The sequence below is a fragment of the Pagrus major genome, chromosome 18, assembly GCF_040436345.1.
Source record: "Pagrus major chromosome 18, Pma_NU_1.0".
Taxonomy (NCBI): Eukaryota; Metazoa; Chordata; class Actinopteri; order Spariformes; family Sparidae; genus Pagrus; species Pagrus major.
Genome location: NC_133232.1, coordinates 32,877,929 through 32,903,216, shown reverse-complemented (window position 1 = coordinate 32,903,216; position 25,288 = coordinate 32,877,929). Strand labels below are relative to the sequence as shown.

At 41.5% G+C, this 25,288-nt stretch overlaps 1 protein-coding gene across 1 annotated transcript; it reads left to right on the top strand.

Annotated features, from left to right (window-relative positions):
- Positions 1 to 11,706: 11,706 nt before the first annotated feature.
- Positions 11,707 to 23,735, top strand: gfra4b (GDNF family receptor alpha 4b). The gene is made up of 8 exons (XM_073486578.1): positions 11,707 to 11,722; positions 13,314 to 13,589; positions 13,695 to 13,775; positions 16,258 to 16,603; positions 17,370 to 17,479; positions 18,264 to 18,398; positions 21,934 to 22,103; positions 23,601 to 23,735. Exons 1-8 carry the CDS (start codon positions 11,707 to 11,709, stop codon positions 23,733 to 23,735), a joined length of 1,269 nt encoding a protein of 422 aa, XP_073342679.1.
- The last annotated feature ends 1,553 nt before the right edge of the window (positions 23,736 to 25,288 follow it).

Sequence of the window (25,288 nt, the reverse complement as noted above, 5' to 3'; positions counted from 1 at the left end):
ACCACTGAGAGGAGGGTTCTGTTCAATGTCAGCATTATTACGTAGTTCTTGTGATCAATATTACCTCGTCAATTATTTCATTGAGGGGTTGGGATAGGAATTATAACACATGAAGGACTGCTATAAGACCCTGCGTGAAAGGTATAGTGTGTTATGTGGAAAAATCCTTTTCAAACACTGTATTATTATAATGTTGCAGGCTGTGTTCGACCTGCTGTGAAGTGTGGGGGATTTTTGATTACAGTCCACTATTATGATGGCAAAAACTTGGGAAATAAAGGCCCCAGATGAAAGCAGCTGGATAATGCTTGAATTACAGCACTTGTCAAGTACTTGTCACATTTCGGGCTTCTGCAGAACTTGTCTTATTAATTTTGTCCTTCTAGAGATACACAGCTTGTTAGTTTGTCTCTGAACATTTTTAAATTCTTCACCATTACCTTTATAGTAACACAGCAAAGTGTTGAATGAAGCCACTTATTCAATTATGCTTTAGCATTAGTTATGTTTGCCCCCACAAGCTATAATCCAGCCAGCCTGTTTGACTGAGTAACTATGAATATCAGGGCTGAAATTAATTAGGACATTGTTCTGGTTTTTTGCCAGTGGAACTTAAATTGAAGTGACTCAGAAAGAAAATTGTAATAATTTCGTTCACAGTATTGCTTTTGTTCCACAAACTGTGACAGACACGTTTAATGGGTTTTTGTCTATAATAATGGATAGCTGTGTCTGCAAGGCTGTTTAGAACAAACAGTGAAAAGAGGAAAAAGCTGTAGAAGTAAGTGCCACAGACATTGTTTACCAGAAGTTTTGAAGAGAAACAAACGTATATTATTTGATAGTTTACATTTGTAATCCAAAATGCTTTAAAAACAGAAGCACAGTCAAAGGAACAGAAAATCAAAAACACATAGGGGCTTATTTAAACAATCTGTGGTGCACGGTCTGAAGTCCATGGCACAAGTGCATTAACGGGCATATACAACTTCCTTTTACTAGTTAAACAAAGCGTCTCCCAACACATCGACAGGACCAGTCAGGATAATAAATAAGTTCTTGTCAAGCAGCCATCCTCCTAATAAATCCCGAGCCCCATCAGAGCCATCTAAAATCATTTCAGAAGCTAAAGGTTATTCAGATTTCTCTGAAGTGTTTCCTCTGTCCTGTCAAGTTTATAACTACGGCTTTTAATTTTTCTGCAGTGAAATAACTGTGCTACAGAGCCTCTCTTATCATTGAAGCAGAGTGTGTGCCTGATCACACCTCATTTAAGACGAGCACGCCGCAAGTACATTTGCTACTCACACAACGTGGGCGCCTGGTGTGAAAATGACACCTGCGTTGCTCTGAAGATAGGGCTCATATTGTGAAATTAAAGGGGCAATTTGTAAGATATGGCCAGAATTTTATTCATTGAACCAACATTATGAACAAAATGTGAAGAAACAACACAATGAATCGACAGCCAAAAAAGGCTACAGCAAAGTGAGCAGCAGTTAGCAGTGATGCTGCCCCCTCTAACTTTTGGAGCTGCCTTCGAACTCCGGCCATATTTTTACAAATAACATCTTTAAACTGCTGTAAATAATAAAAATGATTATCAGCTAGATTAGCAGTAGACTCGTAGCTTCTCTAACACCATGTGAGGCTACATGCTGTGTTATGAATCACTCCTCTGACATGCTAATGAGTAGAGGAAAATGTTGAGGCCTTGCTGTCATCCTATCCTGTGTGTATTCCTCGTATGTATGTAAGACTTCACAGCACAACACTTCAGCGCCTGACTGTAAATTTCATTTTCTCACTAACAGTGTTGTTAGCATGACTGACACAGCTGTGAAGATGACGAATAGGTGCCCAGGTTTTCGATCCTTGAGGGATGACTTTCACATATCCTTTGCAATCGCAGTCAGAAGATCCACTGAAGCACCAGTTAAAGAGGAGTTTACAAGAAACTGCTTGTTTAGCAGTGGCCACTGTCAGATGACTTGACTTTATTCTTCAGCCTGTGTTGACCCGGGTGTATGTTATGTTTGATCTGTGGGCCATGCCTTTGGGAGTCTCTGATCCCTCAGTGACCTTTAATCGGAGGCTTTAAAAACAGTGAATCACAAATGAAGTTGTGCAACTGAGCTACTGCAGATCACTGTTGGGAGTCCCAAGGGTGCTGCATGATTGACAGAGTCCTCTGCTCAGGGGTCTAACTCAACAGGATAACATCTGGTCATGCTGACCCACATTTCACTTTTTGTCGTCTTAATGTTGGCTCAGAGTGAATGATAATTTCCACTGCACTGATATGCTTTTATAAAGTGCTTTCAGACACCAATTACAGATCAAGGGCAGGCAAACAGAGACACAAAATCAAACTGAGATCTAACGCAGGGGTGCTTTGTAAAGGCCATGCAGCACATTTCAATAATTTACTGCTAAATCCAGCCTATACAGTTGTTTCACATCACCAGTGTAGTGTGCATATGGGCCCATAAAATTGAAAAACCACAGAAAAAGCCCAGAGATTTATCACCTTAAAATAACAACACACTATGGAAATTGCCATGTCGCAACTCTTTATCGCAATGGAGGCAATCAGCCGAAAAGCCCGAGCTCAAGATTCATGTGTGAGCTCATCTCATTGCGGCTGCTTCTGCTTTATTACAAGACAACAGACGGGTCTGAAGGACTGGGGGCATGCTGTGTGTCTGAGCAACACAGAGGGCGCCGCTGTTAAAGAGTCTCATCAGTAAAAGTGCCCATCAATCATCGTATTGGAATGCGTGGCCCCTCCCCCCTCCTGTAATGACTCCTGAGTGACAGCCACAGCTGGCAGGTATTATGGCCTTGCCACAACATCAGACCCGACAGAAGGTTCACACTTAATCACTTTGTTAAAGCAGCGCTGCTACTGTTCCGTAAACATTTCCTTCTTATTTGTGGGAGTGCTGGGCAAAGGCCAGCGATCACGTTATGGTTCTTCTGTGTAGCCATTTCTTTTTTGGCAACTAATGAGTCCTACACACTTCCTGCTACAGACATCATTAAAACATTAGTTCACATGAAGAAAAGATGTATGAGTGTTTTAATCACATATTTCTGTCTTTATCTCACCTTTATGCCAGTATCAGGCACAACAATGGCATGAAAAATGTCATTTTGTAGGTATTTTGGAGTTTTGGACTTCTGATGACTGCACATTTTCCATCCAATAAAAGCTCCCTTAATTATTATGATGCTGACATGGATGTATAAAAAGAAGGAAGTGTTTCTGGGGACCAGCTCTGAGAAATTGTGATGTGCATTCTTCACTTTTTTTTTTTTTTTTTGACATTTTATAGACTGAACAATTAATTGTGAAAATAATCTCCAGATTAATCGATAATGAAAAAGCCCTTTTTAAAGCCCCTTTGAGCTCTCTCAAAATGTACACATCTAACTCAATGGAGATTTTGCTCTTGAGATCTAATGTTACATGCTGCAAGCTTTAGTTTTCAGCCCATTAAACTTCTCCTCAGGAAAATGTCTGCTGTGTCTTCCTGGGCGTCCTGTTGGTTCAGTTCTTCTTTAGCAGTGCTGTCAGGTCAATCCTGCTACGAGCAGTCTTTGTCTTGGTTGTCAAAGATGTTCCTGATAATTAAAGTTTCTTTATTTGATGAAAAAAACACTATTTTACAAAATTATCCAGCTCAAGTGTGTGGTGTTTAGTTTTGATTGATTGCTATTGTATCGTCACTGTATTAGCTCCGCCAAGGAGGTTATGTGTTCACCTCTGTCAGTTTGTTGGTTGGTCGGTTTGTCAGCAGGGTTACATGAAAACTATTCAACAGATTTCCCTAAAACTTGGATGAAGGATGGATCTGGGTTTAGACTGTAGTAAGGCAGTGGATACTCCTGTATCGCCTGCCAGACGGACCGAGGGTGTCACAAAATCAACCAGGACTGAAATCTTAAGGATGACAACTTTAGTTCAAAGATAAAATTGCATCCAGAGAATCACATTCACACAGACACAAGTATGTCATTTGATTTAGAGATACAGAGAGGTCTGTTAGAGCACTAAAAACCTGTATTCCTATAAGTGACGTCTCATGTCTCTAAGATAGCATCAGATCCCGAATAGGAACCATTTAGTTCTCTGATAACCATCTCCCCTCCTCCACCAACACCACTCTTGTCTTCAATCGATACTTTCCCACAGAGGGGCTTCAGCCGGAAAGGAGATGATGCTCTAGCTTCTTAGAGGCCAAGCCTAAACTCCAAACACAATACACAAACACTGCAGGAGGACATTGATATTAAAGGATAGGTTCACCCAGCAATGAAAATCCAGTCGTCATCTGCTTGATTCCATGCCGATGGAGATTTGGGTTAAGTTATGTGGCCCACAACATCAGTGTAGCAGCCTTCAAGAGACTTAGATTACGCCTACTATTTCAATTATGGGGGAGAATGATGCAATTCTGTTTGGCTGTGAAGCTCCAGAAATTTTCTGTGGTCTACTAAACTTTCCATCAGCATTAGGGCGAGTAGATAATGAATGAATTTTCTTTTTTTGGGTGAACTAATCCTTTAACTCAGTCAGTCCCAACATGACCTGGCACTCAACTCCTAAAAATCAACAGTATTGCATGTGTTGACTTCTCTAAATCTACTGTAATGAATGTATAATGAACCCAACGCCACATTCCCTCAGTCGCCTCCACTTAATTATGCTGCATGTGCTCATGACTCTGCCCCCGAGGCTCTGACATCGACAAATATGCTTGTTATTAATCACACTCGATTGCTGAAGGCAGGAGCATGATGCCATGTTCTCACCATGTAGTAACAAAGCCATGTTTTCTTTTGCATTTCACTCTTTCCTGTGTTTTATTTTTCCATTTAGGAATTTCACATTTCAACTGCGCAGTAAAAAAAAAAAGAAAAAAAAGGCAAACACACAAATTGATCCTGTAATGCAAGAGCTGCCATGTGAAAGAAAGGAACTGTAAACAAAAGATTATATCCGAACGCAGCGAAGATGGTGGTTGTTATTCATGACTCGAGTCAGTGATTCGAGTGAGCACCAGTGTCAGTTTGATGCTGTAAGACTGACTAGCACAGCTGCAGAGGTCTTGTAGCGTTAAAGTTTGTTTGGCTCCACAAAGTACGAGCCGACTAGTAACAGCTTGAGTCTGCGTTTGTGTGCGAGTGTGTGTGTTCACGTTGTGCTATCCTTTTGAGAACCGCTTTGAGTTTTAGCCTCTGAATGAGAACGCGTCTACAGGGTGTTTAAGGGATTTAGGATTTAAAAGGTGCATTAAGTAATTTTATGACATCAATCAACCTCTATCAGCGTCGACTTCGACAGGACTAGGGCAGTGGCGTTCAGTTAAAGTCAGATGAGATCATATCAACGCCAAGATGGAGTGTTCTCATTGCCAAAAGGGTAAGAATGAAGATTAGAACAAAAATGCAAGTTTAGTGAGGATCATTTCTCTCTTCTGCAACAATGAAGCATGCTGATGTTAAGCAGGTATAACGTTTACCATTTTCTTAATCTAGCGTGTTAACATGCTAATATTTGCACTAGACACAGAGTGCATTAGTGCATTGGCACTTAAACTCAAAGTTCAGACGAGGCTGATTGGAATCTAATTTATTTTGGAGGTTATATACCAAAGTTTTGGACAAATTAAAATGATGTCAGCCAAACAGGGTATCACCAAAATGAGTACAATTCCTGCTGAGAGGGAACTGAAAAGGGGAAATGTCCAAAGATGGAATCAGCACAAAAGACTTTTTAAAACAACAATCAGAGTCGGCCAAGAAAATTGCAGTCGGTGCGTTCTACAAACGTGTCTCTGTATGGACACTCTAGATGCTCAAATCAGACCTCAAAGCTCCTGTTGGTAAGACAGTAATACTGATGCCTTGGGATTGTAGGTTTACTCGGGACAGGAGCTTCAAAGCGTCACACGCAGCGCGACACATAACAACAATGTCAAATCCTGAGAGATCTTTCAGAGTCCTTGGACAGATGCTGTCTGATGACAGTTTGTGGGGAGGCTCTCTCTACAGGCAAAGCTGGAAGCTGCGTCACCAGCGTACGTACTGAGGCTGACATCCTTACCAAAGCAACACATGCTGATAGGTTGGTGATGTCTGGGGACAATCTGATCATTTTCTAAATAACAGAGAGCACAGTCTGTTTTAAAGATCTGATTTGTCTGTAGTCTGAACAAAGCCTTAGTGTCCGTACCAAATAACAATCCATTCAATAGTTGTTAAAACACTTCACCCAGAACCGTGCTCAGAAATGTCGATGACAGTTAGCAAAATCATTAGGACTCAACATCTGGGCGATATTAATGTCTGTACAACATTTCACAGCAGTCCATTTAATAGTTGTTGATAGATTTCAGTCTGGACCAAAGTGGTGAAGAGACAGAAAAACTGGCAGAAATGGAAAAAAAGGGACAGACAGAAACTAATATGCAACTTTGTTGTTGTCGATTGTTTCACCTCTAATAATCTGTTGCCAGAGGCATATTTATAAACGTAAAATTGCTTTTGTTATTGAACGTTATTTGGTTAGATATTGGTTTCTTTTTCATTACCACATCATTTTATTTCCTCGTATCTGTGAAGCACTTTGTTAACTCATTTAAACATGAGCGCTGTAAACTAAATCATCACCAAATCATCATTGGCACCCATTTGGTGCTTGATGATGATCACCGTCTGATGATTAACAGGTGCACGTGTGATTACTTAATGATATTATGTGTGCAGTAAATACCCACAGCTGCATGTAATCATCAGACGATCACTGCTCCGGTGCTGCTGGTTCCCTGTCACTCTTTTCATTGAATAATCCGATGGATCATTCGGACACAGATGTATGAACGAACAGACAGTTTCACAATGATCGATGTCCATGAACACACCATTCATTCATCTGATACAAAGAATGTGCTTAGTGTTGTTGCATAATTACCTAAAAAACAGACGTTGCAGTGATGTAAACACTGAAATTGAACCTAACCTGAAAAGAGGCTTCACCAGTGAAACAGAAGCGTCGTACTCCGCCGATGTGTGTTCTGCAAAAGCCTCAACTGTTCCTCCTCAGGTGGTTTCTAAAAGCTTCCTGAACCACCTGAGGCTTATATTACTGGCAGGCTGAAACAGTCGTAAAGGCCTGGGCCAAGTGCCAAAATTCAAACCGGCACAACACCACCCACCTGCTGACACATAGACACATTCGAGCCAACTACAAGCCTGTTTTGTTCCTATTGATCCATAAGAAAGACTACAGGATAATGACTCACTCAGCTGGTAGTGCATAATTAGTGAAAATGCTAATAAATTGCAGGTCTGAACAATAATAAACAACACTGAAAGACATGTAGACAAAGCAGTTACATATAAGGCAGTTCTCTTGGGGTTTAGTTGACTAGCTATATATGAATGAAGTCCACACTAAAGGCTTATTTACTCTCAACGCCACAGATATGGACGGAGCCTTTTGTCCGTACTCTGCCTTCATTTAATCCGTATTCCCCCACGTACGGAGAGGTACCACCCGTAGTCGTGGAGGGCAGTGCAGCTGTGTAGCCAACAGTTCAAGCGAGACACGGAGAGGAAGTTGTTGTTTTAGAAAATGGAGGAACTTTTTGAGGAGAGCTTATCTGAGTGGGTGAGAAGTTTTAAACATCTGTATGATGGGCATGAACACTCAACTGACAGTTCCTACAGAACAGCTACTTACGTACATACGAGAGCATAGCAGAATTGTACCAGACACCCTAATCTGGCCCACATGCCGCGTGGAATGATGGCACTTGGGCGGTCTGCTCCTGTTTGCCAGATCTGAGCCACAAACAGGCCAAAGCATGGCCAGATGTCAGCCAAGAGGGAACCCAATATAACCAAATCTGGGCCAGATCCAGTCGGATGAGCGTACCAGATCTGGGCTGCAACAAGTTTGCTCTCTGGGAATGAGCCTTAAGCCTGCAAAATCCTGGGTTGGATTGGATTGAGCATGTTGAATCTGCGGCGGCGCCGTCGGTGAGAGAAATCACTGTGACTGGCTGTTCAGCTTAGTGAATCCGTGCATAAGACGAGAAACGGAAGAAGAAAAGGAAAAGACTGTGGCCACCACGCAGGCACACAACTTAGCAGCTAGTTGGCAGTTGGCTGCAGTTTTTGGTGTGTTAAAGTGCAACTTTTTGGCTTTGATGTCGGTTCAGTGTGTCTGGGCCAGAACACCAAAATAATCTGAAAACTGCCAAATCTCTTCTACTCCTTAATCTTTGGGATGGCATACATCAATGGGCTTAATGTTTCCATTTATATAATTTACATACTTTATTTCAGTGCCTCTGCACAGAGACGAGAGCTGCAACTTACAATTAAATCCTTTAGAGTTTCATCTTCTGATTATTTTCTTGAAAAAAAGAAAGAAGTGAAACATTTTTCAGAGCTCAAGTAGACTGAAAAAATAACAAATATTAACATTTTAAAATCCGGAACCAATTAATTTAGGGTATTTTCTTTAAAAAAATGACTAAAGCAATCCAGTATAATTGTCATATTTGCTGGATATTAATTTTTAACTATTTTTCAGCTCTAACTGAGACATCACTATTTAATGATAGCAAAGTCACCATACATTTATCAGGCTATCAGTCATCCAGGTGAGGTTGCTTCTTCAGCCGTCGCTAATTTGCTTGATAACCAAACAGAAGGCTTCTAACATTTCTATGAAAGGAGGAGCTGCAGCTTGTTACTGCAACTAAGAAATTAAATTATGAAAAGCTTTCTTTTGATGTGCAGAACAGTTTCCAACAGACGGAGTACGAGAAGTTACATTTTTATTCATTTCCTCAGATGTGAGTAAAATAAAGGCTGTGATTATTTGGGAGAAAGACTGAAGGAGTGAAGTGTGTGTGTGTGTGTGTGTGTGTGTGTGTGTGTGTGTGTGTGTGTGTGTGCGTGCGTGCTCCAATTTGTATGTTGGTGTGAAGGCTTGTCAAGTTCAATCTCAATGTCATGCAACAAAGGCTGCTTTATCTTCACTTGGAAATGGTGACACTATGAGTGCATCGACTATTGGTATGTAATGGTTGCAATTAACTTATCAGCGTATCGTCCTTTGCTTGCAGAGGTGGAGAGCGTGACACATCGTGTTTTTTCTCTGGGTGTGAAAGTGCTGGCTGTCTGCAGCCCTGAGGAGGGACTCGAGCCAGCCAACCAGGGCATACAAATGATGGGTCTTCTAAAATACAGGGTGTAGAACAGAGTGCAGATGCTGATCCTGACTCACTGCACGATGGTTGCCAATCATATGTTGTTTAAATAAGATCAGAATGCCTTATAAACAGGCACCGACCTTTTTTTTTTTTAGCATTGCTATGAATCATCTCACCCATTCTTACAGAGATTGGATTATTTCTGCTTCTTACTAAGCATTCACCCCTCCGCCGTTAAGCATTGGTGCAGTTTGAATGTGTATAACAGGAGCTTCAATTTCATGAAAACTTATGATCAAGATACCACCAGGTGCAACATACCAACTTATATGTCCAATGAGTATCGGAATATTTCCAAAAAACTGATCCGCCTGACTCAGAGAGAACATATAAGGGTAAAATAATAATGATTTGTTAGAGTTATATAGTCAGCCGGGTATTTCACTGGAAATAACATCTTGTAGGTGGTTCTTCTTGGTAAACTCTGACTTCATACCGTTGTATTCCTGCAGCATCTTGCCTCTCGTGAGATTTCAGAATGAGACTCCTCTATGAGCGAGACTTGTATTTCTGGGTACGGTTTTTATATTACAACCTATTACAGTAACAACCGCAGCCTGTACGTGGCAAAACCAAGCACGTTTAGTGGACGTAACTTTGTCTGTTGGAGTTGCCCCAAAGGATTACGTTGCAGCCATTGCAGGCAGGTCGCGAAGGCCGGCCGAGGTGATCTTCTGGGCCGATTCCAAAACATGTACGTATCACGTCCAGGTTTAAAAGTACCAGAATTCCTCTGCTTTTGACACTATTGGCTGTCTACCTCTCTGTAGTTTCAATTGTTAGTGGGAGAGTCTGCCAGTACTATCGTCAATACGTATGGTAATGTTTTTTCCCAGTTCTGACACTTGGCACAGCCTATGAAGAAATTAACTTCACTTGCTGTAAATCTAAACTTTTAACAGCAGAGGTTTTGAAGTTTTTTGCTCTTTCCTACTGTTGTTTATCGCAATTCATGTCATAGAAACACGACATTGGAATAACATAATTTTCCTAAACAAATAAATAAAATTTGAGTAACATGTCGCGGTAATATACTTAAAACGAGCCACTAGAATCACATCAGAAGGAAGATTCATCTCATCTGTTCAAGCAGAGCATTTTACTCACGCAAGTTGCGAGTCGATCACGATTATCCGACTTCTGCAAACATCAAGCCAGTCAGTGAGGCGGGTTTAATAATACAAACTCCGTCACTCAGGACCCTCGACGCTCCTGCTTCTATGAGTTGTTTACTCCTTTGTGCTCCTGTTCGTCCCTCCCTCACCAGAGACTTCTCCGTTCCAGTTTCTTACTACTTGCTTTTGATGGCAGCTCCTGCCTCATGCCTGAGGAACTGTATACTGTGTAAGTGAAGCATTTGTGTAACAATGAAGAGCACAGTGTTTTCTGACAGAAGACAGCGTCGCATCGGTTCACTGCAGACCAAATTCTTTGATAATACCTCTGACTGAAATGTTGGTCCTGAGGTTGTTTGCACATTTGACAAGTGTTTTGATATCTGATGTTCTGACTAAATCATTTGTATGACAGTCCTACAGGCAGCATCTTCTCTCTGTAAAAGAGATGGAGCGACTGAATGGCTGAAACTAAATAATGTTCTGTGTAGCACACATAAGTTACCTAACACGTCCTCATCAAAGTGTAACTGCTTCTCATTCAGAATCTTTGAACACAAATTACACTGTTTTCTTCCAGCTCTGTTTGTTTGATGTCTACGTGAGCTGTGAGCTGTGAGCGGAGCTGACGTCGCTTTATTTTGAATGCAGACGGATATTTTACCGTCTCATTTTTGCCAAATTCAATTTTCTCTGCTTTGATGTCTGAAATTGCTAATTTGGAGCCATAAAAGCAAATAATGTTGTCTTGGGCAGAGTATCAGACAGCAATAGTTTATAACAGAAACATAGAGGTTGCATCTTTGCCAACATGATGCACACACAGGAACAGTTTGTGTTCACTGAGTAACTTTAATGTTCAGCTTCAAGAAGTCGTCACAGATACAGCAAACAATGAATAAAAGGACACACGAGGCCCGACACTGCTTCTACGATATTATAAACTTCACTTTTATCTCAAAGGCAGGGTGCTATACTTAAGGAGCTTAATGTGACCAGCAGGAGATCAATAAAGAATAAGACCGAATTTAATATTCACTTGGATGTTATTAAAGTGTGTCACTCCTAACCCTTTTCCATTTTAATGACTTTTGATGAATGTCTCCGCTCTCAAAAAAAATCTCTCTCCTTCGGCTCAAGTTAATATTTCAAAAGAATACACATAAACTAGAAATCTGAGGCTTTTGAAGAAGACAAAGGCGATTGATGAAAGCGTCTTCTACAGCTTTACTGCTCGATCGACTTGAAATGTAGACGTGACGAAAAGCAGAATGTTCTGCTGGAAGCCGAGTGGCGTCATGAACAAATACATGGGTACAGTACGTGAACATGCACACTACTTGTTGAACAAGATACCAAACACAAGAAAATAATAAGAACATTAAAAAATAAATAGAAATCAGTCTAGACAACAAGCAGAAACCCATTATAAAGCTCCATGAAGCTTTAATCCAACCTTCAAGATTATTTTCAAATCTTGAGAGCACTTAAACAAAAGCTGATACTCTTTAAGTGCACAATACTGCTTTGTAGGTATATAGGAGTGAGGGTATCATTCCAGCTGACTTCATTAAGTTTCATTTTCCATTTTATCTCTCCTGAAGCGGACCATTAAGTCGGTGCGCAAGGGTAACTGATCAGCCAATCTGCCGGTGATTTATGTGGCAGGGAAACTGAGGACTTAACTGAGCCTCAGAACACATTGATTACTGACATGGTTAATTGGCTAAACCCACTGGTACATTGAGACAGGCTTATTGGAAATGTCAAATCAAGCGGCTCATTTGCATTCATGATGTATGGCGTCTATTCCAGCTTCTGGCCAGGCAGCACAAACTGACACACATAGCAGGAAGGGCCTGGGATCTCTGCCTTGAATTTGCAACTGACCATCTGGCCTTCCAGGACGTTGGCGCTGGTTGGACTTTTTTTTTTTTTTTTTTGTGCCCCTGTAGCATCCACATGCCTGTATTTGGATGCACTTAGCGGACATGCGCTGAATAGAGGATGAGAGTGAGACTCACCTGTGGGGTTTCAGTGAAGATCCAGCTTTGAAGGCACAAAGAAAAGGGTTGACAAAATGGAAAATAAGTTGGTTTATTACTTTCTTTCTTCTTGAGTATCTCTCTCTCTCTCTCTCTCTCTCTCTCTGTGTGTGTGTGTGTGTGTGTGTTTTGGAGCTCAACTCATTGGCTGAGGCAATTGACTCAGAAATACCTCAGCAGATGAAAGCAGCATGAAATTGAAAATATTTGATTTGAGCAGATGGAGTAAGAGACATTATGAGTGAAAACAGAAGTGGTATGAATTTGTCATTCACTTGTTCACGTTCTCTGTATCTGTACACGACACACACATATTATCCGTGTTCTCCGCTCAATGTACTTGACTCATGTACTCTGGTCTGGACCAAAGAGGTCGATGAGCAGCTCAACATTGCCATCTTTAGAGTGAGGCTGCTATCACGGCTACAAAAAATACTGTAAATCATTCACGATCGCCCATCACGCACAATACCTTCGAGTTCACCAAACTTACGATGCATGACGCATCTCAAGTTTTGAAGCAACAGAGCAATGAGGTGCGTCAACTACATCCATTAAACGTTTCACTGGTTGGTAGGAGAGAGTGTTGTAATGATTGCATACTTGAGAAGCTGAAAAGAATCTCACCTCTGTCAGTCACACACTAAACCTCACAGCTGATTTCACTTATTGCTCAATATCCTCTCACAACTGTAAGAACGTTCTCTACTTTCCTGCCTTCTTCCCTTTCTCACTCCTGACACTTTTCAGCTTCTCTTTTACTCTGTATTTTCCCTCTCATCTCGTGACCTGACACCTGTGCTGCCATCTCAAGTGCCCTTATCTTTCGTCTCTCCGTGCTCTGATTTTCTCTCTCACAGCTCTGTTAGAGGTTATACTGGCCGGCAGAGACTGCTTGGTGGCTGGAGACTCGTGCTCGAGCGATGAGACTTGCAGTCCACGTCTGCGGACCTTGCGTCAGTGTGTGGCGGGCAACGGCAGCGTGAAGCTGGGCCCCGGCGCCAGGAGCCAGTGTGCCAACGCTGTGACCGCCCTACTGTCCAGCCCCTTGCATGGCTGCCAGTGTAAACGGGGCATGAAGAAGGAGAAGAACTGCCTGAGCATCTACTGGAGCCTCCATCAGTCCATCATACATGGTCAGTGGTCTAAAGTGCAGTTTAGAAGTTGGAGCCTCAGGATTTGTTTAAATGTTGTTACAGTATTCAAGAAAATGTTTCTACCTGTGCTTACTTTTCTTTCAGGACTCAACCTGGTGGAGAGCTATCCCTACGAGACAGTGCAGAGAGATTACGACTATGTCCGCTTGGCCTCTATTACAGCTGGCAAGTCCACTGACCTTCATTAACTTTCACCTTATTATTTTCTACCTTTTGAAGACATTTTGTTTTTCTTACATATACATTTTTTTTCCTGGAAGCGTGCCCAAGGCAAGCAGAGGTCCCTTCTGTTCTTCAGACAAAGTTACACCTGTATTACCATTTATCTGAACACAATTCCAGCATCCTAAATCATATCTTTGGCTTCAAGTTGTTTGATGGCAACTTTACTCTTTTGCCAGTCTGCCAGTTGAAATAGCGCAATCCAAGACTGTCTGTGAATACTAATGCAGGCATTCCTTCATATAGCCTCAGGCTCTTATAACAATGCAATCTCATAGAATTGATTAAAATAAGCCCAAACTCTGAAAAGAAAATTACATTTTGTGGATATAAAAATTACAAACTCAGTGTTAAATGTGAACAACGTGAGCTGAATATGTCATTTGTACATGTCCATCATGTAGGATGTTTACTAAAGCTTATGTTTAAGTTAGGGTTAAGATTAGGCCAAGGCAACAGAAACTAATGATTATTATTTGTCCATTTAACGAGAAAAGAAAAAAGTGACCTGCATTATTAAGTTTCTTTTCTTTTGGGAAAAGGTCCGATCTCAGATGCGTCGCAGTTCTCTCTTGAAAGATCATGTCTGAGTGCAGAAAAGTCAATAATGGGAATTTTAAAACCCGAGTCTCGACATCATGATCGCCTGAAACCATTTTGTTAAGCCCAGGCTGAAGGTCCCGTATGGCTGAACCTATTAAATCAGCGAATTAAACGGATGTAAAGCTCGGGCACAACATTAGCACAAGCCACCAGCCAAAAGCTAAGCTGGTAGATTTGCTTTACTCACCGAGCAAAAACACAGTCGTACTCTATTAAGTGGCTGATAAAACTTGATCATTCATCAACACATATGGTAAATGGACTTTTCATTTCTTCAGCACTTTTCCAGTCTACAGTGTTGTAAAGCTCAAAACGCTTTACAACACTTGTCACATTCACCCATTCATACACTGATGGCAGAGGCTGCCATGCAAGGTGCCAACTGCTCATCAGGAGCAGTTTGAGGTTCAGTGTCTTGCTCAAGGACACTTCCATATGCAGCTGGGGACGCCGGGGATTCGAAACCAGTGACCTTCCAATTACCATCCAACCCGCTCTACCTCCTGAGCTACAGCCGCCCAACATATGATGTTTATCAATTTAAAAGATAAATTTGCAAATCAAGAAAGTTGCAGTTTGTCATTAAAATAGCAAAATACCATTAAGTTTTGTGTAAAACAGCTCAATGAACTACATCGTCTCGTGACATGGCTGTCACCTCGGCACCGAAAAACTATGAAGAAAGCTGAAGGTCATAGCTTTCTGAATCAGAAACGAATCGCGAGGTGCCTGGAGATTCTCACCCAGAGTGACAGGTGTAGGCTATCCACAAATCCGACCCCCTGTCAGTGTTAGAAAACACACTGCAGAAAACTGATGAGTCATCCCCGAAGCAAACCAATCAACGGTCAGCTGGTTGCTCATTTCCCTGGCAACGTGAACACAAGAGGTTCATTCAGAAGGACCAGCGTTCACACTCACACCCACTATGACCATTCATCAGGTCAGGTCTGTGTTACTCACTGATGACAGGATGCATCTAGTTACGCTTGGATATCAAGTATGTTGTGCATTTCCTGAAGCTTAATTTAATCAGCATCTGTGTTAATTTCTCTGTGTCTTACAGAGTTGCTGGTTACATGTGATGTCGGCAACTCATGTCAATAATGTCAGTGGATAATTAAGTCATGAGGGCACAAAAAAGACCCATCTGGTACATCAAATGTGAAGAGAAGTTATAGTCATATTTTAAAAGTTTGATAAAAGCAAATTGTGACTGAGCACTTATAGTAACAAAAAATAGAAAAAAAAATAACATTGAAATAACAGATGGAGGCAAAGCCATAATGATGTAGCAGTGACGCACTTTTGCAGATAAAAGTAGAGAGAGCGAGTGGAGAGTGGACACTATTGAACAGCAAAATGCAGTAAGTGCTTTTGAAAAATGGCAACAGCTGCAACTCAAAGTCTGGAAGTGAAACACGCCAGCTATCATGATTATTGAATTGCTAGGATTGAAAACATTAACGTCAAAAATAAAGCAAAGAAGCCCACTGTGTTCTGCTTATGTCCTGAGGAATTGTTCTCTTCTCATAACAGAAGAGAGACCTGACTCCCCTCCTCATACTGCATTTATTATTCTGGAAATTAGACTGCATTGTTTATTTCCAGACACTTCCTCCTTGAAGCCGATCTTTAATTCCACAGCACAGATCTCCACTTTTGAACCTCTAACCAGGCGCGATTACATCGCAGCATGTTGAATAAATAAACAGCGTACATACCACCAGGTCACACACGCTCAACAAAAACCTTTCTGCCCTATTGCTGTTTTTCCTCCACTGATATCTACGCTTGTCTTTGACCTCACTTCCATCCACAGACTCTGATGTTGGCATGACAACTGTGAATCGCTGCCTGGATGCAGCCAAGGCTTGCAATGTGGACGACCTGTGCCAGAAGCTCCGCACAGAATATGTCTCAGCTTGCATCAAACCCACCGCCAAGTCGGGCCTGTGCAACCGGCCCAAATGCAATAAGGCTCTGCGGCGGTTCTTCGACCGAGTCCCCGCCGACTACACACACGAACTGCTCTTCTGCCCCTGTACCGACACGGCGTGCGCAGAGCGTCGACGGCAGACCATCGTGCCCAGTTGCTCTTATGAAAGCGCGGAAAAACCCAGCTGCATTACACAGATGAGGATCTGCAACGCCGACTATGTGTGCAGGTTGGAAACTGAGATGTTTTAATAGGCTCCCATGTATTTCAAAGTCAGTCTGTCTCTTATGTCTGTAACAGATATTAAAGTTATTCCTCATGTAGCCACGGTCTCATATGGATACAATAACATATTGCTATAATATGCTGATAATTCCCAGTTTGATTCTGCTTAATGATCCACCACTTTTCTGAAGGTATACCAAATCAGCAAGGCCAGTCTTTCACCATTCCCAGTTTATTCCAGTATTCCTCAGATACAGATTGGAGATATCCTCACCATACATATTTTGGCCGCTGCTGCTCAATATTATGGCTCTTTGAAACCAAATAAACAGCCATTCAATCAACAAAATGGCCCGCTGTTTTACCCTAAAGCTTTCTACCACCATTGGTTAGAACACCCCAGAGAGCCTGTTGGAATAACACATTAAATATTTAGCACAGATAAAGAGCCAGATGGATCAGAGTTATCGCTCATTGCTATCTCTGGTCATGGCCATTATTTTTCACAGCCCCATTACACTCAGAGGGCTTTACTAATGATCCCAGGTCTGGGGGATGAAATATATTACTCTTTCTATCACTTTCACATTACAGTCCAATGCTTTCAGTCTTTACCACGGCCGACGATAATTCTTTATGTCGGAGGGGCAAACTCTTAATTAAATGACCGAGTTATAAAGAATGTATAAAAAAGAATCAGCAAACTTTTTACATCATACAACACAGGGATCTATCGTGTTCTTGCTAACCACGGCCTGTTGTTTCTGTAGGTCTCGCCTGGCGCAGTTTCAGCACGACTGCGAACCCTCTGAAGCGTCTGCCAACGGCTGCAAACACGAGAACTACGGAGCCTGCCTCCTCGCCTACACAGGGCTCATAGGTAGGTGCACGCCTGAGAGGTAACAGGTAAAAATGAGACAAAATGAGCATGTAGGGGATGTGGAATAAGATATGAGCCATATGTTGTGTTAGGTAAGGAAAGAGAAAAGGTGTGCAGCGACAGGACGGCAAGAATGAGTCAAACCTAGCTAGAGGGTACATTTAAAAATACAGAACGGGCTCGGAGTGAGTGGGAGAATAAAATGAAACGTATAATTCTAAACCAGAAAACAAAAGTTCAACGTGGTTTAAGATACAAAAGCATAAAAATCTCTCATTGCAGAAACACAGCCTCTTTACACAATATTTAATTTGTTTTATAACGGTCCGTAAAAGAAAAAGAACAGCCACTTCTTTTTTCGGCGTGCCGGAGAGAGGACCTAATGCATTTCAAGAAGTTGAAATGATGCCCCTCAGCACAAACACACATTTGGCATTTTCATTCCTGTCTTGTATTTATTAAAGCACTTGAAATCCTACCTCCACTATGGTGAAGGATAAAAAAAAAAAAGAACAGCTACAGAAAAAAAAACAAAAAAAAAACTCAATGCCAGACACTTCTGTGACCTAAAAAAGAGAAAATTGGAGTATTTCTCACAAGTCAGCGCACACAGCCAGTCTAACCTACAACACTGGAATATTATCAGCCCTGTGCATCAGGTCAGGGGTGTAGGAAATGCAATGTGCATTAATGTTAATAACAAAGCACTATGAGAACTGTGTAACAACTCAGAGGAGAATGAATATTTAATACTGATTGAGGCCTGTGTGCGGTCTCTCTGCAGGAAGCACGATAACTCCCAACTATGTCGACAACTTCACATCCAGCGTGGCTCCGTGGTGCTCCTGCTCGGCCAGCGGGATCCGGAGAGAAGACTGCGATAACTTCCTGGGATACTTCACAGACAACATCTGTCTCCGTGAGTCACTGTATCCACAATGTGCTGGAATGTACGGACTTTTAGAGTAGGGGTTGTGTTTGTATTGAGGTACTGGGGGGTAAAAGCGTAGCTATTTCAGTATCCTGTTTAGCTGAAGTCATCCAGTTTAATTAAAGGATGTGTGTTTTAGTTTTTTCAAGCATCTTTACGTTGTTTTTTTTTTGTCCAGGATAAATTAGGGTCCGTTTCTGGTCACGAGTTGGTCTCTTTACTGGAAAACTAGGCCGACAGCAATGAGATAGAAAATGTTTAACAAAGAAATTTTTTTTTTTTTTTGTTTGTTTGTTTTACATTTTTACATTGACATCATCAGATACTTTGTATCTGAAACTTTATTGACTGCTTTTGCTAAATGAGATTAGTTTCACTAACTGTAGTGGCCGATGTTATCTGCAACCAAATCAGCAGGATAAATGTTGGTACAAACGTTTCTGCAAAACCACATAAGCTATGTTTCTTTATGTTGCAACTTTACATTTCTTTAGGTTCAATTTTCAATATTTCTCTTGTCACAATGCTGTGCTTATGATCTTGTTAGGTTTAGGCACATAAACGACTTGGTTGGGGTTAGGAAAATATCATGTTTTGGCTTAAAATACAACGCTGGAAATTGTCCCAGGTCTCCTTAAAAGTTTCCCGTGGTGTCACGCTCTACAAATGTCAGCAGCTGTGATCCCTCGTGAGAAATATCCAGTGGTTTCACACTTACACATTTTGAAATGCAGAATCAAACTGCAGTCACCAGCTCACCAGCCCTCAACCTCCTGAAAGACAGTTCATAAACATGTAAAGTGAGCTGAGTTTGGTAGAAATGTCGAAACTGGGCCGTCACCGGTTGTGTTACATTAATTTTGTGTTGGCGCATTCCCGAGTTACAGGCTTGTGACATCCCTGACAGCTATGTATGTACTGCAAATTTTCTTTAATTGTATAACAGGTTAAAAAGGCTTTTGAAGGATTTGTTACTTTGCAAAGAAGAATCTTCTTCGTGTGAACAGTTATGCGAAAGGCTGTTTCATAAATTGGTATGATCTAATTTGTGCTATTTCAAAGACAGAGTGATGAAGCGAGGGCTGAAATAAACAACAAAAATCTAAATAAACAACACTCCTGCTGAGGGTTAGATGATACGATTGAGAGACAATGTCATGTCTGTCCATTAAATGTAGGTCTACAGCCAGCATCTGCTTAGCTTAGCTTAGCTTAGCAAAAAGACTGGAAACAGGGGAAAACAGCCAGCCTGGCTCTTTTCAAAGGTAACATAATCCACCTGCACCTGTTAAGCTCGCTCAATAGCATGATTTTTCTCATACACCTAATCTGTCATGAAGAACAGGTTTTCACAGGAGTTACGTGATTTTTGATACCTGGAGTGGTAAATAAACAAAAAAACAACTCCTCCATCCTCTGAGACTTTAAGGACATTTTAATGTCGTCTGCATCACCTGAGCTAAAAAAAAGTAAGCATATAAATACTTTCATGTCTCACACAAATCTATTTACATTTATAGTGTTCAGCACCGCTATACAAAACCTCAGGTGCTTGTTTTGGTGGCTGTGGTTTGATATAATTAAACTCAACTGCTGTTGCAGCCGGAGTATTTTAATTATGAAGTGAAACACAAAAACTGTGGTCCCTAATCAGAATAATTCGCACTAACCTGCAAGAGGGAATATTCAAACAGACATGGTGTGAGAAGCAAAGTAAATAAGTTCTGTGATAGAAAAAAAAAAGGGACAGGATGGAGCTGTAGGGATTCGGTGAGACAGATGTTTCCCAGCGTGGCGACACAGCAGCAGAGCGGTGTGTTTTAAATCAGAGATGCTGCGCTATTTGTAGAATTAACACCATGCCCCTCCTCCTCAGACTCTGTGTTTCTCTCTCTCCTGTGCACTCGCTCACTTCATTTTCTCGAGTTATTAATCATCTCCTTCAAGCTGTTTCCTTGGTAATTCTACCTGGGTGTTCAGTCACTTCTCACTGAATTATAAGTAAGCCAGCCCTGTGATTGTTAGGTAATTGTATATTTATTAAATCACCTCCAAACACCTGATGTACTTTTTTTTTTTTTTTTTTTATTTTATGGAAAAAAGTTAGAGAGCCAACTCGTGAAAACTTCTTTCAGAAAACTGCTGAATACTTTTTTTAGGGACCAGTTTTCTTTGTTTTTTGTTTTTTTTTGTGATTTGTGCAGTGCTTTGTTAGTTTCCTAACCTGCGACACCTGTCCTTCAGGTTTTGCTTTCTGGGGAAACTTAACATCGTGGTTTGCAGAAACGTACTTTGTAGAAGTATTTGGTCATGAGTCAAAGTATTGGACAGATTAAAACTTTGGCTTGATGGCACTGGATGAAATGTCAGGGGACTGGGATCACCAAAGCCATATCAAATCATCTGACAGAGGACACACAAACATCTGAACCAAATTTCATATCGATCCAACTCTTGTTGGGACATTTCATCGAAAAACCACAAATGTCAAACTCGTGTTTGCAGTAGAGGTAAAGTCAGGGCATCACAAACGTCAGCATGAGATATTTCAGTCTGGTTCCAAGTGACTAACAAATCAATATCGCCATTCACAGAGCGACACGGATGAAGTCACTAAAAATACATCAAGGCAGGGAGTTTGCTAAACAGGGTGTAAAATGTTCTGTAAAGCATTTAAGAGTTAAAGCGATGCTTGACTATCAAACATATCCACATATTTAGCTGTCACAGCCCTGAAGGGAGTGTTCTGAAACCTGACTGGCTGTCGCAGCTGCAAGGATGAAAATCAAACACAAAACATAAAATGGATTACCATATGTATGGTGTTAACTACAGGGTTAAGAAGGTGAACAGAGGAAACAGGAACAGTAGTAAATACATAACATGAGATAAATAATGGAAACAATAGCACAGATCGAAGTGGAGCACATGTAATCATTTCATAATAGGGTGCAACATCGGGGTCTGGTAATTTATTGTCTCCTCTGTTCTTCAGCCGTGTTCCCTAACGCTGATTCTCCCCCTAACACTTTCTTTCCACTTCGCTTATGACCTCTGTTCTGGAGTTTGAATAATTAATGGTCCTTATTACTGACCTCGGCGAGTATATCATTGAACCTGTACACACACCATGAGTATCTGCTGTGTGTGTGTGTGTGTGTGTGTGTGTGTGTGTGTGCAGCGAGGTGAATCTTTGGCCAGTCTTTCCTCGGGCCCCCTGCCTAGAAAAGATACAGAGAGAGGTCTCAGAGTTGTTTTGGCCAGTGCAAATGGTCTATGAGTTAATGAGGTCGATGTGGAGAGGCAGGTGCAGTTTGGATACTCCAAGAGAATACTGAGTATTATGTGTTTTTTCTCTCTCTCTCGCCTCTGCTGACCAAATCCGAAACCAGCTCAGGCCCAGAATGAAAGGCATCTCCTGTGATTTGAAAATGACACGAGTGGAACTTGATGAAAACATAAAGACATTGTGACTGAAGTCTGATAACAGATTTTTTAATCAACTTTGCATCATGTTTTTTAGGGAACGCCCTCGTGACGTTCGGAAGTGAAACAGACCCGCAGCCGACTCTCAGCCAGTCCAGCACAGCGAGCCCCGGCCTCAGCAGCAGCAGCACAAACAGGAGCACCACCTCTCCACAAGAAACCATAGAGACCATGAGGAACATCCTGGATACGATAATACCGACACAGGTGGGCAGTTTTCTTGGTTATGTTCAGTGTTTGGCAGCTTCACGCAGTCGTGTATACAGCAGGGAGGAGACAATGAAACAGCTGTTTGTTGTCAGAGTTCTAAAAACAGCAGCTTTAATTATTCTGCTTTTTCTTTTTGTTTCACTGCCGAAGACAAAAGAAGTAAATCATGCTAAACTGATTGTGATGCTTTTCAGACTAGCAGACAAGTAATGCTGAGATCAGACTACACACTATCAGCCAGTTATCAGTCCCACCCAGATCACTGTCAGATGGGGATGCCTCACAATTTCCTAACAATAAGATTAATATGTTCACATGTTCTGGCTCCAGCCAAGTTTGACAAAAAGCAGCCAGGCTTTTTTTATAACGTTATTTTCAGATCACTAGTTCTTTATTTTGTTATCGCGACAGACCAAGCCACGTTATCTTGAGATAACACGATAATCAACCCGTTATCATGTGAAACAAAAGGTATTTTCTTGTAACGTATAACCATAAAATGTTCATCAGAGATCAGGAGTGCAGCCTGAACTGTAGCAGCAGCTGAATCAATGAACATGTCAGCTCAAGGAGTACCAATTATTGATCAGTGCATCAGACTGAACTTCAGGTAGAGCTGCAACGATTAATCGATGAGTCCATCAAAAGAAAATGAACTATTTTGATGATTTTCTTTTTTTTTCAGGCAGAAATGTCAAACACTTTCTTGTTCTAGCATCTTAAATGTCGTTTGATGCTTTTCTTTGTCATTTGTCGTATTAATTGAAGAGTATTTGGGTTTTCCACTGTTGTTTGGACAAAAGAAGCAATTTGAAGATGTCACTTTGAGCTCTGGGAAACTGTGATCAGCACTTTTTTAATGTTTTAAATAATTTTATAGACTATACGATGAATTGATGAAACATTAACATACGAATACGTTTTCTTGTTATCCCAAGAAAACCATCTTGTTTCGGCCGTTCTCGGCTTCCGTACAAACAAAATGAGTAAAGATGTTTTATTCCCTTTCAGAAAACCTGTAACAATTTGACTGTCACCTTCAGATCAGGAGCATTATTCAAAATGAATTACATATGTATGCTTCACACCCACACATCCGTTAACTTTATACGGAGTGGGAAGGGAGAAGACAAAGCCCACCTTCATTGCCAAGTGACGATTAATGGTCCTTAGGTTCACCGTCATAAAAACATAATTACATACGTAAATACCGCAGTGATTCTCCAAGGTCCAATGTGCAGTTAGCCATGTTTCGCACCCAAGACATGGCGAGTATTTATGACTGATCGACTCCATAATCTCACACCATCTCATAAGGCAACAGTATAATGTAGTCTGGGGATACTGTGAAAAAACTAGCCTTCTTTTAAGTGATGAGTAATTATGATCACCTGAAGCTCCGAGGGCTCTTTGTATACACACTGTAGAAACAGCAGATCAAAAAAAATGTTTCCATTAGACAATCCATAAACTGATCTCTCCGTCTCCTCCTAGGGCCTGGAAAATGAACAACTAGTGGGCCAGTCCACCCTGCCGTCCAGCAGCCTCCCAATCTCTGCCTCACCTCCCAGCCCAATTCTTCAAGGCCTTCTGTTGATGCTCCTTCATCTGCTCAACAATGGACACTAAAGACTGCAGGGGTGTGTGCTGAGGACCTTCCTAGTAGTACCAAACAGATGGGAGGACCAGTGTAGTTCAGAGGAAAATGGACCGTGAGGCATTACTCCTCCCTCTAAATATGTACAGCGATTCTGTTTTTTCTATCTTTTGTGTCTACGTGGTCCAGTTCCACCTGCCGGTGTTCTCTCTCTGAGTGCGGGAGACTTCTGCAGCAGACCGAAGCCACAGTCTGTACATATGTACATTGTCGTTGCAACCATATCAAGCTGAAATGAAGTCAGAGTGCTGCTTTTGTGGATTAACCCAGCTCTCAGCTATCCAACTGTATCCATTTTCAGTTATTATGAATATAGCGCAGATATGTATGATACAAACACATGACGTTTGTCGGTACCTGTGAAGATTTGTAGTATCAACAGAAGCTCTTGTGCGACACATTGTAAGGGGAAATGGATGGAGTAAACCAGAGGACTGTGTCTGCTCTGTTCTCATACTCCAGCAGCTTTGCAATCAGTCTGGCTTCAATGCCACTCTTCTGCAGTGACTGAGAGAGGACCATTATTTCTGACCAACACTGGAATAGTGGAGAGACGGTCCGACAATACAGCGACAATTTGCTCAGACATCCTGGACAAATGCCCCGATTCTTAGATGTCAGCAGCACGATCTGCAAGAACTGTGTCAAACCAGAGTACATAAGATAAACCTTGACAAAACATAGTTCTCTCCATCACGACGGCTGCCCTTTGTCAAACTCTCTCGCGCCTCTTCGTTATTGCTAAAGCTACAGTAGCTGTTGCTCCTTGGTCCTTATCAGCAAAGACAAATTCTTGGACTTGAAAGGAAAATAATCCGAAAAAGCAGTAACTCTTTACCTGTAGCTGCTGTAGTGTGTGTGTTTTGTGAGCGTAATACCCTTTTATTTGTCATTGTGTACGTGAACGTCGCTATACGAGGCTCTGAGTCGTGCCAGAGAGGGAAGTGAAAGGTTTGTTCGACACCAGTGCGCAGCCTGTTTTGAGATTAGACAGTTATGAATGATTCAGTATTTTCTGTTCTGGGAACGTGCCAGTGAGATCTGAACAGGCTCCGAGGTTCTGCAAATAAAACTTCTCAGCTCATTATGTTTACACATTAGTGTCATTCAACCTTTCTTTTTTATTAACAAATGCTTTGTTTTGGTGCTGCTGAGGTGTGGGACCTGGGGAGACAGAGGCAACAAAACTGAATACATGTTTGCCTAAACTAATGCTCACTCGCCGTCCACGAGTACTCTGGAGTTCATTATTTGAAATGAAAATACGAGAGGAGTTGGAGCATAATCCAGCCATTTGTGATCTAAGATGTGTCGAACTGATCCATCTCATTGAAAGCTCACCAGCTGCTTCACTTTAGCTCACACACACACACACACACACACACACACACACACACACACACACACACACACACACACACACACACACACACACACGTTGCTTTTATGGACTTCAAATAAAAGAACTTCAAGGCCGACAGAAACAAATTTCAAGCATTTCAACCTTTTTACGGCATCTCGGCGT

Bases quoted from the DNA above. Each gene is read 5' to 3' on its own strand.
- gfra4b (XM_073486578.1), top strand. The intron at 16,604-17,369 runs GTTGGAAACTGA...TTGTTTCTGTAG, and splicing joins AACGCCGACTATGTGTGCAG to GTCTCGCCTGGCGCAGTTTC. The intron at 17,480-18,263 runs GTAGGTGCACGC...GTCTCTCTGCAG, and splicing joins CGCCTACACAGGGCTCATAG to GAAGCACGATAACTCCCAAC.